The 14,018-nt window shown below is 39.2% G+C and overlaps 1 protein-coding gene across 1 annotated transcript in view; it reads right to left on the bottom strand.

Annotated features, from left to right (window-relative positions):
* Window positions 1-8,958, bottom strand: part of Cog7 (conserved oligomeric Golgi complex subunit 7) — a 182,226-nt gene extending 173,268 nt beyond the window's left edge. Inside the window, exons 1-2 of the mRNA XM_067147745.2 lie at window positions 8,665-8,958; window positions 912-1,001 (exon numbers count right to left, since the gene is read on the bottom strand). Of these exons, the coding sequence (XP_067003846.1) occupies window positions 912-1,001; window positions 8,665-8,667 (93 nt within the window). The 5' untranslated portion in view covers window positions 8,668-8,958. The remainder of the gene's footprint in view (window positions 1-911; window positions 1,002-8,664) is intronic.
* Between the last annotated feature and the right edge of the window lie 5,060 nt (window positions 8,959-14,018).

Below are 14,018 nucleotides of genomic sequence, written 5' to 3' on the forward strand. Positions count from 1 at the left end.
TGGTTAATTTCACTGGCACTGGGTGTATGTGTCGTATTCATCATCATTTCATCCTCATCACGACGCGCAGGTCACCTACGGGTGTCAAATCGAAAGACCTGCACCTGGCGAGCCGAACATGTCCTCGGACACTCCCGGCACTGAAAGCCATATGCCATTTCATCTGTTTTTATAACAGATTTATTAATATATATTGACAACTTCTGCAAATGACACAGGTGTGGAAATTAAGTATCAGTATGAAGTGAGGTTTTTAAACCAGACCAGACTTCACTCTAGAAGACTAACCTGTTCCACCTGCATAATATGCAATTTTTACAACATGTTTTACGTCGCACCAACACATACAGGTCTTACGGAGATGACGGGACAGGAAGGGGCTAGGAGTAGGAACGAAGCGGCCATGGCCTTAACTAAGTATAGCCCCAGCATTTGCCTATTGTGTGAATGGGAAATCAAGGAAAATCCTTTTTTTTTTTCTTTTTTTACAATTGGCTTTACGTTGCACCGACACAGATGAGTCTTATGGCGACAATGGTACAGGAAAGGCCCAGGAGTGGGAAGGAACCAGCCGTGGCCTTAATTAAGGTACAGCCCCAGTATTTGCCTGGTGTGAAAATGGGAAACCACGGAAAACCATCTTCAGAGCTGCGGACAGTGGGGTTCGAACCCATTATCTCCTGAATGCAAGCTTACAACTGCGTGCCCCTAACCACATGGCCAACTCACTTGCTAGAGCATTTTCTATACAATAACAGATAAATTCCATGCCTGCTACACATTTCAATCTTAAAACTAGTGCTGCCAAGTACAAAAAAATCCTATCATTTGTTACTCCAAAAGGTCAATTTGATTAATATGTTTACAACTGATAAATTTGAAAGATTTTCTTGATAGAGGTAATAACTTACATCCCTATCTTCTTGAGCTTCAGCAGTCCTGAAAGTCTTATTGATCCAGTCTTTGACTTCAAAGTTATCCTCCGAGAATGCAGCGACATCCTAGAATCAACAAAGCTCATTAATTTCAAATTGAAATAGATTCCATCAATGTGTAATGTGCTAGAATGCAGGACTATCTTTCAATCTGCTGAAATTTAAGTTAAATGCAGTTGTTGGTTTCAGTACAAGTGAATATTTCATCATAGGGACTGTACAAAGAGAAGAAGTATGAATTATGCTAAATAAAAGAAAGCTGGGCTGAGTGACTCAGAGGTTGACCCCAAGTTGGCAAGATCGATCCTGGCTCAGTCCGGTGGTATTTAGAGGTGTTCAAATACGTCAGCCTTGTGTTGGTAGATTTACTGGCACATAAAAGAACTCATTTTGTGTCCGTATTGAAAGTATTTGTATTAAATAACACTAGTATGTTTTTATTGTTCTCCCACCTATTCAATACAATACAATCTCAAAGTTAGGACATTGTCCTTATCAATATATTAGCATAAAATTAATACATTGGATGGTACATGTTTCGCCTATCAATAGTAGGCATCAGCCATTTTTTACCTTAAGGAATAGATCAGGTACCTGATTGAGAATGACTTATGAATACTGTTAAAAATTATGTCTTGTAAAATGGATTGGAGACCGTTAAACAAAAAAACTATGTCTTGTAAAATAGATTGGAGATCGTTAAACAACAAAAAAACTATGTCTTGTAAAATGGATTGGGGATCGGTTTAATATATACCGCTAAGTTATTGGCTGAAGAAGGAAGGTAATCATAAGAGCCTACTCTAAGTCAGATTCCCACACACCAGAAACAATTTGTTTAACGATCTCCCACTGAGAGCTTTATCAGTGTAAGGTTCAGTTTAGTCAAGTGTTCACATGTTTAGTCCTCAGTGTGTAATTCCAATACAATTTTCATTACATGAGCATTTGTATATACATAATAACTTCATAAAGTACAGGAACTCTTATGCGTGAACACGTTATGACTTGGTGCCGGGCAAGCACTGGCCGCATTACAGCAAAGTGCCTGGCGGAGTACAGACTCGTAGCGCTGGCAACTGGGAAAGCAACAACCCCCTGAATAGATAAAAGAATGTCCCTGTACTGAGGATTTTCAGTCCAAAATATGATACATCATTTTTATTTCTTCTAGGCCAAATTTAATATTGGATTGAGTAAATGCAGTCTAGTCAGTAAGTACTCATCTCCTTCATTGTTTGCATTTTCCAGCTGACACCAAACAGGGGCAAATATGGCTCCTGTCCACTTTTTCCCACCTCTCCAACATTCATATACAAAGGTTCATCAAATATAAATGGGATTTTTGTTCCTGAACATCAACACTTGGTAGGACTGGCCCCGTGCTTCTGCTATGCTTAGGCGCAACCGTTAGGAGTGGGGAGAGCATGCTGTTAGATATTTCCCACAGTTTCGTCAGTAACACTCACGATGTCAGAGCAACAGGTGCATCCCTCCACTGCGCAATGCGTAATTATAAAATTTCTTACTCGTGAAGGAATTACAGCGGCGGAAATTTGCCAGAGATTGACTGCACAGCTTAGTGATCAAACATTGTGAAGGACGTGTGTTTGCCTGGCATAAAAAGTTCAAGGAAGGACGAGAACGTGTTTAATATCAGCAACACTATCGCTGTACTCGGACCAGCATTACAGACAAAAACATTTGTGCGGTTAAAGACATTATTGACAACGATCAACAGGCGACAGTATCAGAAATTGCAGAACAAGTCTGAATCAGTTATGGGAGCTGTCAAGCAATCATTACAAACAACCTACAGTTCTGTAAAGTGTGTTCCAGATGGGTCCTTCATCTTTTGACCGAAAATCTGAAGTTGAGACGTTTGGAGGTCTGTCAGAGGCTTACAGCAAGGTTTGCGGAAGAAGGTGATGCATTTTTGAGTCGGATTATCACCTGCGACAAAATATGGGTCCACCACTATGTTTCCGAAGCCAAACAAGCCAGTAAGGAGTGGCAGAGAAAAGGGGAAGCAGCACCAGTGAAAGCCAAAACTCGACTGTCAGCTGGCAAGGTTCTTGCAACCATTTTTTTTGATCGGTGAAGCATTTTGCTGATTGATTTTTTGCATGAAAGGCACACAATTAATGCTGCTTACTAATGCGAGCTGTTGAACAAGACTAGGGTTGCATATTGCCACAAAAGACGAGACCAACTGATTCGACAGATCATCCTCCACCACAACAAAACGCGGCCCCATACTGCAGCTCTAACTGTCTCCAAGCTACAGGAAATGCACTGGACTACATTTGCTCACCCTCCTTACAGCCTGGACTTATCGCCCTGCGATTTCCATTTGTTCGGACTGTTTAAAGAAGCTCTAGAAGGGCAACGATTTGAAGATGACAAGAGTGTGGAAGACTTTGTGCGCAACAGGCTGGTGACAAGACCCTGTTCTTTTTATGATGAGGGCATCAAAAAGCTGCCCATATGCTGGGACAAATGCATTTCCAAAGCAGGAAACTATTTGGAAAAATAAGTTGTAATTGCCTTGTGTTTTTCAATAAAAGAATTTAAATAAAAAAATAAAATCCTGTTTATATCTGATCCCCCCTCGCAATGTACTGTAACTTTAAAGTTTTTCAGTCTGTTGAAAATACTCATTATAACACTATAACATACCTTCCATAAAATTCCTTGTTAAAAAAAAAAGAAAAAAACATCACCATTTCTCATCACAACACTGCGTTCCAATCCAAGTTCCGTTGTCTTATACTATTCTCTATCTATCCGTCCATCCTTCCATCCATTGTAATCTCGGTCTACCTTGCCCTTTCTTCCTCACCATTCATCTTGCCCAATAAAAACTAATTTAAAAAAATTAAGATATTACTTTTGGCTTCAAAGTAATATCAAATTTGTGTCTTTAGGAGAGTAAAATACAGGCAGCGGAGATGAAATTCCTAAGAGGTATCGAGAAAGGATAGAATTAGAAATGAAGAGATAAGGAAAAGGACAGGAATCTTGAAGCTTTGACAGAATAGAAACAACAAAGCTAAAGTGGTGTGGACATATGATGAGAATGGAAGAAGAGAGAGTGCCAGAAAAGCTTTTTCAGAGAAGTTAACAGGAAAGAGATCATGAGGAAGACCCCAAAAGTGGTGGACAGATTCGGTGTGGGAGTGCATAGAGAAGAGGGGCGGAAAACCAGAAGATGTACTTAAAAAAGGAGAAGAGTGGGGGAGAGACAGGCAGTGATGGAGGTCCTTGACTCACAACCCGACTCGGGAAGCTGGAAACAGGAAATGATGATGTGTCTTTGTATTACATTTAAGACACATTACCCTACAATCTATTCAGCTTTATTTTTAAGTTTATAATTTGTATATTTTATTTCATAACATAAATTCTTTTCCATTGCTAAATACATGATAAAATTACTCCATATGATATAACAAATGAAATCTATATCATAACACTTTGTTTTTATAAAATATTCTTAGATCACCACCTACTTTCAAATGTGGGAAGTAGCTCTTTGCCATTCAAAGTTGATTAATACCTGTCTTACAACCTAACTGACCACTGCTGTTTATAATCTAGTATTTAATCCATATCTTTACACCATTCAATTTCTGGAACGTTATAACTGTCACGGAAATGTCATGATTAATGGACTATGTCAGTACTTACAAATTCACTGTATGAGTAATTTACAGGAAACATAGGTAACGTACTATCCAAATGTCATCTTCTTGAGACGTCAAGTAAAGTATGAAAATATATGTATGTAGAAAAACTGCAATAACTGCAAATTTAAATGACATATTGATTTTATGTTGAAAATCTGTGACCTTCTCTATTTTAGTGTCAGTTTTATTAATGTAAGCAATACTGTGATAACCTTAGACTTAAGTAGCACATCAGGAAACAAGATTTCTTCCATGAGTCTTGGCTCCTGCCCAATTTTCCGCCACATCCCAGTGGACACCTAGTTACCTGTGAAAGAATCTTCACAAATGTTTGGTGCCGTGTGTTGTGTAGTCTTATTACTTCTCTGTGACCGCCCGAAGGTATCCACATCAGTGCACTAATTTTGGATCTTTCATTATCCGTCTGCAGGAAATGGACCACAAATCACATTCTTCTTTCAGCAATGATTTTGTGCTAGCTACGTATACCAGTTCTGCATAACATTTAATTCACAGTACCTCATTTTTAGAATACATCTGAGGCAGTAGCCTACTGATGAAAGATGTTTGTCTAATGTGCTAATATCTTCCAAGTTTCACATGCATAGAGAGCCATCAGTATAATAAGAGACAAAAAGAGTTGTAAATTCATAGTTGTGGAGAGGAACGTTAACAATTCATAGGAAAATTGCAGTGGTTTTTCCAATTCTGCACTTGATACTGGCATCTAGTTCCCTTTTTTACAAATAATACTGCAGAGGTATGTGAATCCGTCAGCATCTTCCCGCCCATGCAGTAGGCTACCTTCTCTGAACTACAGAACAAATATTTTAGATTCAGGAGGTCAAATAGAGCGTATCGTAACTGACCTATCTAAAGCGTCTGGTATGGTAAATCATAGGAGACTAGACAAAAAAGAGTGCAACTGGACTGGACAAAAGTGTGACAAAATGTGTGGCTATTTTTCTAGAAAATAAAACTCAAGAGTAGGTGAAGCATTATCTGGTTGTATAATCATTACAAGGGGAATTCCTCAAGGGAGTTCTATTGGATTAACGAACTGGAATCAGAGATGATGTGGATGATGGTATACTGTACAGAATAATAAATAAGTGTAAGCAACTGCAAAAGGGCCTCAACAATGTTGTGAGAAAGACAGCAGGCAATGGTAATAATAAATAGGGGAGAAGTAAAACCCTCTCAATTTTAATTACTTCATTGACGGGATGCAAGTTCCTCATGGGGATCACTGTAAGCACGTAGGTGTTACTATAGGGAAAGACCTTCATCAGGGCAATCACATAAACAGAACTGTAAATAGAGGTTACAAATTTCTTCACGTGGTTATGAGGGTATTTAGGCGTTGCAGTAAGGAGGTAAAGGAGACAGCATATATGTCTCTGGTAAGACCACAGTTAGAGTATGGTGCCAGTGTATTGGACCCTCACCAGGATTACTTGATTACCTGATTTGAGAACTGAAAAACTGGACAGAAAAGCAGCTCGATTTGTTCTCGGTGATTTTAAGACCTGTCATTGTTAATTTACTTTGACAAATTTGTGCTTAATTATCATTCTAAAATTAAGTAGTAAAATACATAAACATAGGAATTTGTGAACACATTGATAGTTTAACAATATGAATGACGATACTAAAATTGGAATATCTGTTAATTCTAAATACACTGACATCCAAAACACAGTAATATCTTCATAATGTTGAAAATTTGGCTAATTTTTTTTTTCAAAGTTTTAGTTTATTAAAAACAATTGTAAATTGACTTCTTATGTTAAAATTTGAGTCTTAATTTTTTGTTAAAACTTATTGGTGTCTGAAGATTAAAATCTTGGATGCATTGGAATTCTGCTTCAAGTATTAATTTTGAGGCATGGTACTGTAGGCCTAATTTATTAGTTTTGAACAGTAAAATGCTAAATTAGGTACTTTCATCGGACTAGTCTTGTTTTGACGATCAGATTTTACGTTCGCAGTAGTTCGTTTTTATGAGGGTTTAGTCAAAAGGGACGTCAATCCGAAAATCTTGAGGTGTTGATTTGTTTCTTATTTCACAATATTTGAATGATGGTGCGTCTGTAACAAAGAAAAATTACGTGAATAATGTTGTGTGTTGTTGTGCTTTTACAGTGATCTAATGGTATGTTTCACTTACCCCTTGAGATGATTACATAGGCTGAGGATGCTTGAAATCAAGCGAAACATGTCCCTATAAAATAGTGTTGTAGCATTATGAATTTCAAACGACATAAAATCAATTGTATTGAAAAGGTGAAATAAAAAAACAAGATATAGTAAGCATATTATAGCAAATTTCAATATGGGTCTAAACATGAGATTAGTTACATGTAATAAGTTCCAAGCTTTCAGTGAAAAGATGGCGTGGAATGACATTGGTAGAGGAATAAGTTTGAGTGGTATTTTAAAAGTAGGAAAGATTAGAATTCAAGAGGACAAACTGGGGCAAATATTTGTTTACAGGATTATAGTTTTAATAGAAAGCACAATTAGGCAACTATCCTCTATTAACACTAATCATAGGCCAAAATGGGCAGGATCCGACACTTCGCAAAATGAAGATATCAGCCAAAGAAACACAAGGGCCACAAAGGGTGTGAAAATGAAAGACTCCCTAGGCCTCGATGCCTAATACCGTGGAGGTCAGAAAAGAACAAGACTTGAAGAAGTGAGGTCAGAACTAAGTACAAGAAGAGGGGATCAGGGATTAGAATAATTTACCAAGAGAGATGTACAATAAATTTCTAAATTTTTTTGACATTTTTAAAAAAAGAAAAGACTAGTAAATAACTGATAGGGAATCAGCCACTCGGGCGACTGCCCTAAATGCAGATTAGCGGTGATTTATTGATGACCGTAATATGAATCATCTTCTCACTAGGCTACTTCTTGGTAGCCTCAAAAACACTGCTATTCTAGAGGTCATCTCCTGCCAATTTGTTGTTGTTTCTGTTATAAGGGCAATGCCGTCTGCAAAATCGAAATCCAAGCTGACACGCTTATTTTATTTAATGCCCATACTGTTGTCACCCACTGTTTTCTTCATGATGAAATCCAAGTAACAATAGGAATGGTGAAAAAATGCACCCTCGTTTGACACCTGGCTCTATATATAATAGAAAGGCAGCAGTATCTACATCGGTCTTTCTGCAACAACTCGAATCACGATATAGGTTCTGGAAGATGTTGATGAAACAATCAGGAATCCCATATAGGTGTAAAATGTCCTATACCGATTCACAATTTATGCTATCAAATGATTTGTTAAGGCAATAATAATAATCATTATTGTATGGCCTCAGCTACCATGGTGCAGATCTCATAAGGTTGTAACGCCTGCCTACCAATTTCAACATTCCGACTGTCCTGCTATCTAACGACGAAAGTGGGATTATACTGGAATGGATACTATGTCCATGTTAATTTTAATTTGTCAGATGACACTGAGCACGCCAACAACGAAAGGGAGTGCCAAGATTTTGACCATCCTACAAGAACAGATTACCTCAGCCGAGATCGAACCCGCGAACTTGGAATCATGAGACGGGACACTCTTATCACTGATTCACAGGGGTGGCTTTTAAGTCAACCAAATTAAGATAAAGCAGATGATTGAACTCAATGCATTGTTCGCTTATATTTTGCAAAATCCCCTATATATATTTATTTCACTGCACCTAATTTGACCAAAATCCTTCTTCTAATACGAATTAACAATATAATGTTCCAAAAACGAACACGCACTCAATAGAGTAAAATCATACAAAGATACACCCTACTTGCAGTAAACCTCAAAATCCTATTAAAATAAGTCAAAAGTAATTACTGTGAGACAAGGAAGCAACTAGAAAAACGAGAAGAAGAAACCAAAGATAAGAGGAAAGCTTCAGTTCGCGAAACATTAGCAAGATCCCCCGCCTACTTTGAACTTTTCCTTGGATATGATTAAGTGTAAGGACGTAGCAAATATTCACTGTAATTTTCTGCTGTTTCTTATGTTTACTTACCATGGTAAAATGGCACTATTCTTCACAGGGCCCAGTAATTAAACTAATATACAATTCAGTGTTATCGCGAAGTGGGACTTCTCTGTGCTGGTCTGGGGTACACCATTTTAAAATACGACTCCAAAATCCACGAGATGAAACAAATGTCAATATTATACTCAATAACTAGTATAAGATTTATTTGCCGTGATTTGATTATTTACATCAATTAACATCTACACTACTTGCTACTTAGGTTATGTACACTAAAGATATCACAAACAAAACTATCCATTCCTCATACGTCAACTTGAAACAATCGAACGTAGAGCAGTGATGACAACCAAATAGCTTGTTGTAGAGCTGGGAGCGGAGCGAGTAATACCACCGCCGTCTCGATCCTCCTATACTGCCTGCTCTATGCGAGCATTTATGCGACTACGCTGCGACAAAATTTCTCCGCTAAATGGCAGACATAGACGCACAATGTTCTAAACTTATTCTAATGACGACAGCCTACAAAATACTATGCAGTATGGTCATATGTTCACTGAAGCTCGTAAATTACATCAGTAATATTAAATATCGGCAATATTACCTGTATGAAGTCGCAGTTGGCCTGTTAATGCACAATTTAAAGATTTTCCTGGACGAAGGCTTGGAGTGGTGCCGTACTTTTTGTACTCTTGCCAACGCAATATCAAATAATAGAGGTCTTTACGAACTTAGGATAATATCACTAACAGTTTGCTGATGTTCTTTGACCTCAAACTGTAACAAGACATATTCTGAAAGTTCTTTTTTTGTTTGGCTATTTGTTTTACGTCTCACCGACACAGATAGGTCTTGTGGCGAAGATGGGATAGGAATGGGAAGGAAGCGGCCGTGGCCTTAATTAAGGTACAGCTTGGTGTGAAAATGGGAAACCAAGCAAAACCATCTTCAGGGCTGCCGACAGTGGGGTTCGAACCCACTATCTCCCGGATGCATGCTCACAGCGCTCCTAACCGCACGGCCAACTCGCCCGGAATTCTGAAAGGGAAGACGTCGCAAGTCCTCGTATTACGCGCGTACGTTTGAGGACTTCGACAATAGGGCACAGCAGCTTAAACGAACTCCTGCAGATGCTTCACCAGAGCAACAAAACAAGGTTTTGGGTATCGAACTCCTCCCCTGTCCTGATGCATAATCAGTTCCATTTAGCGGTGTCGAAGCTCTAGGCAGTGAGATGTTACTGACACAAATGTCACACTCCATCCCCTCTTCCACAACACGAACCTAGTACCCGCAAATTAGGATTTGATTTACCGTTTCTAGTTTGATTGGAATGTTATCGTCTGGATATCTGAGGTTGTCCAAACTGTCTAAACATGAACACGTTTGTTTTGTGATTGACCGTCACAATTCTTATCACAAGAAATCCACTATCCTCCACGGCTTTAATCACATTGTGAAAAAAATCCGCAGCCTGTTTCCAGTCATTCGACCGGGTCAGGAATGGAACGAATGAAGCCCCCATCTAGCAGCGAAGATAGGAATTGTGCCGGCCGCCGAAGGCTGTCGCACTCCTCCGGGGGAGTGATCAATAAATGACAGATGAAATGAAATGATATTCGAGAGTGTTGCTGGAATGAAATATGACAGGGAAAATCGGAGTATCCGAAGAAAAACCTGTCCCGCCTCCGCTGGACAAATCTCACATGGAGTGACCGGGATTTGAACCACAGAACCCAGCGGAAAGAAGCCGGCGCGCTGCCACCTGAGCCGTGGAGGCTCCATCACCTTCTGAAATAAGGTGTAAATGCACAGATGCGAGAGTAATCTGAGGATATCCAATTACTTCCTTTATTAGGTCCTTGCCTAGATAAAGCCGACAGCCGCTTTACTAGACGGTATTTCATGGAGTCGTATCCTTTCTGGCTGCGAACCACCTTGCCGAGATTGGCAAAATGGTACACAACAGATGAATATTTCGGGGAAAGAATCTGAAGTTTCAGTTCTACGAAAAATATACCTTGCACGAACGGAAAGAAACAAGTACTAACACCTTAAAATCACTTTCGAAATATCTATAAGCATAAGATGATTACGTCATTTCACAGTTCTATACAAAATATATCTTGTACGAACGGAAGTGACCAGACACGTTTACTAATTGTACGAAATAACTCAGGTTTTCACACACATTAATGCTCCAATAACACAGTGTTACACCCACACTGACAGCGAAGATTGTGCGTCTACTGCTGCACTCTTACGGCGACTTGGAGAAATATTGGTAGTCGCGCCTTCCTGTGTTAAACTAGTGGCATAGAGCAGGCAGTATAAGAAGATCGAGACGGCGGTGGTAATACCGGTGAGTAATCCAGTTGTAGCGGTAGAGCGCACCACCGATCCCCTCCGCTTACAACTGTAATTACTCGCGGAGGACCAGAGCACAGTGTAGCGCACGACACACGTTTAACAAGGGGAGACCACGACTTTCGGATCATGGATTATCTTCAAACTTTGTACAATTTTAGTAGTCCATTAGGAAAAGATAATGTTCAAATAGTAAGGCGTACTACTCACGCGTTTTCGAGAAAATCGCAAGAGAATTTTCGCGTCGAATATGTACCGGTGCGTTGCGGTTACGAGCGTGAGATGGCGACGGTCGAGTGATTAGCGTTCAAGCTCCGTAATCGCTGGATCGAGTCCCGCTCATCGCTATTTTGTTTTTCAAAACTGGTCATGACCGCCTCTGTAGTGTAGTGGTTAGTGTGATTAGCTGCCATCCCCGGAGGCCCGGGTTTGATTCCCGGCTTTGCCACGAAATTTTAAAAGTGGTACGAGTGCTCGAACAGACTCGGGACGTCAATTGAGTAGAGGGGGATTCGATTCCGTCCTCAGCTCTCCTCGAAATGGTTTTCCGTGGTTTCCCATTTCTCCTCCGAGCAAATGCCGGGTTGTAGGTCCCTACCTAACGTAAGGCCACGGAAGCTTCCTTCCTTCTTCCTTGCCTATCCCTACCAATCTTACCATCTCCCCTCAAGCCCCTGTTCAGCATAACAGGTGAGGACGCCTGAGCGAGGTACTGGTCATCCTTCCCCGTTGTATCCCCAACACAAAGTCTCGCGCTCCAGGACACTGCCCTTGAGGAGATAGAGGCGGGATCCCTCGGTGAGTCCGAGGGAAAAGCCGACCCTGGACGTAAACAGATTAAGATATTTTTTGAGAGACTGTGAGGGAACGAGGGGGTTAAGACATAGATTATTGAGTGCCGAGAATCGGGAAGTACTGGGGAGAGGGGATGAGAACGCAATACTGAGATGGATTCTTAAACAATGGGAAAAAGGGGGTGAATTGAACAGGTATTTTTGTGCGACAAAAAAGGCCTGCGAGAGTAAAATGAAGGAGAGTGAGTTAGAGGGTGGGCAGGGGAATAGGGGGGTAGAATAGTTACCTGTATAAGGGAAGGAGATAGTAGGTTAAAATTTTAATGGTTTAGTGTATATAGGGACTGAGTATTTAGTTAGGGGAGTTGGGTAAGAGGACAGGATGGCATGGTCTGTTTGTTTTATGATATGTCAGTAATTGTTATTCATTGTAATTTTATTAGGCTAGGATGGTAACTATTTGTGAAGACTGAAATATGGTAAATAATTTGTGAAGGCTGAGACGTGGTAAGGGTGAAGTGATATATTTATTGTGATATTTGGAGTTGACGCTGATTGGTAAGTCTTACGATATGTCAGTAATTGTTATTCACTGTAAATTTATTAGGTTATGATGGTAATTATTTGTGAAGGCCGAAATGTGGCAATGGTGAAGTGGTATATTTATTGTTGATGTATATAAGAGAGAGGATAGCATGATAGTGTGGTATGAGATTGAGAGGTGGTATATGAAGCGATGTGTTGGTATTGAAGGGTAGCTGTATTAGCTTTTGGTTGGGTAGGAGGTTTATTTAATGCTAACTAAGTGAGTGTTAAGAGGGACAAGAGTTTTGGATGGCAGAGATTGGAATGTGGTGTTGGTGAAGAGATGGTATATGAGTGTTTGGTATTTTAAGGTGAAGATGGCCTGGTATCTAGATACGATTAAGGTAAGATGTGTCATATTGCTGAAATGAGGTGTTGGAGAAGTGGTGGTATAAAATGGTCGCAGTTATTGAGGACTATGGTTGAAATATGGTGAGAAGCGGTGTTAAGCGGTGTTATTTTGTAAATCTGAGATGTTGTAAATTTAGATTTAGTGGTGTATTGTGGAAGGTATATGAGGTGGATCTGGAATGGAAATTGTGGATAAGAGGTGGTATCTGAATCCGGGAGTTGGTATGTAGATGGTTTATTTATTGCTGAATTAGTTTAGATTTATCGAAAAAAAAAATGTGGTGTGGGAGAAGTGTTGGTATAGGCGAAGATGGTTTGGTAATGAGATGGTTTAATTTATTGCTGAAACTTTTGGAGTTGGAGAGATGATTGTATTAAGTGCGGGTTGGTAAATGTAGTGTATGATGGATTGAAGGGCAATTGCGGAATGTTGGTTGTTATGGTTTGGACAGAGAGTAAGTTAGAGGACAATGAAGATGACGTATGTGCTGAATCCACAAGGACACGGAATGAGTGGTGGTTGCGATAGCAAATGTAATGCTGAGCATGGCTTGGGTTTTAAAATGAGATCAAGCATGGCTAAATAATGGTCAAGTTGCAACATGAGAGGTAGTAATGCATTGAAATAAAAGTGGTATTTAAGGTAAGTGTGGAGGGAGACCAGTGTTGAAGTTTGATTGTAAGTTATTATGATTTTCTGCTGGGTTAGGATTGTGTTATTTATTGTTGTGAACGTGGAGGACTTTTGTTTGTGTTATGGCTGGTTGGAATGTAAGTGCTGACTGTCGATGTTTTGGTATTGATCGGGAGTAGGTCAGGGAAAAGGAATGTGACGAAAGTTGCTGTAGACATAAGGACAAGTGATGAGTTTGCTGGATCCTCGAGCCGAGGACTGCTACAGAATTGTTATCATTTTTGTTATTATTTATTCCTATTATCTCTATTATCATTATTTTATTTTTATGTATTATATTATTATTATCATTATTTTATTATTATTTTTATTATTATTATTTATTTTTTTTATTATAATTATTAATATTGTGTCTTATTGCTTTGTGAACATGTAATGGGGCGGAAAGCCTGTTTGTTCATAAATAAATACTAAATACTAAAAAAAGATATTTTTTGTAATGATAAACATTAGTAAAGAGCCAAATAAAAGTTGATGCAATTCCACATTTTTTCATTATATTACTGTTGAATTGTAATATATATGAAAGAATATGACCAGTGTTGGAAAACAGAACGACAAGCGGTACTCGATCCAGCAAACTTGCGATT

This window comes from Anabrus simplex, chromosome 5, assembly GCF_040414725.1.
Source record: "Anabrus simplex isolate iqAnaSimp1 chromosome 5, ASM4041472v1, whole genome shotgun sequence".
NCBI classification, from domain to species: Eukaryota; Metazoa; Arthropoda; class Insecta; order Orthoptera; family Tettigoniidae; genus Anabrus; species Anabrus simplex.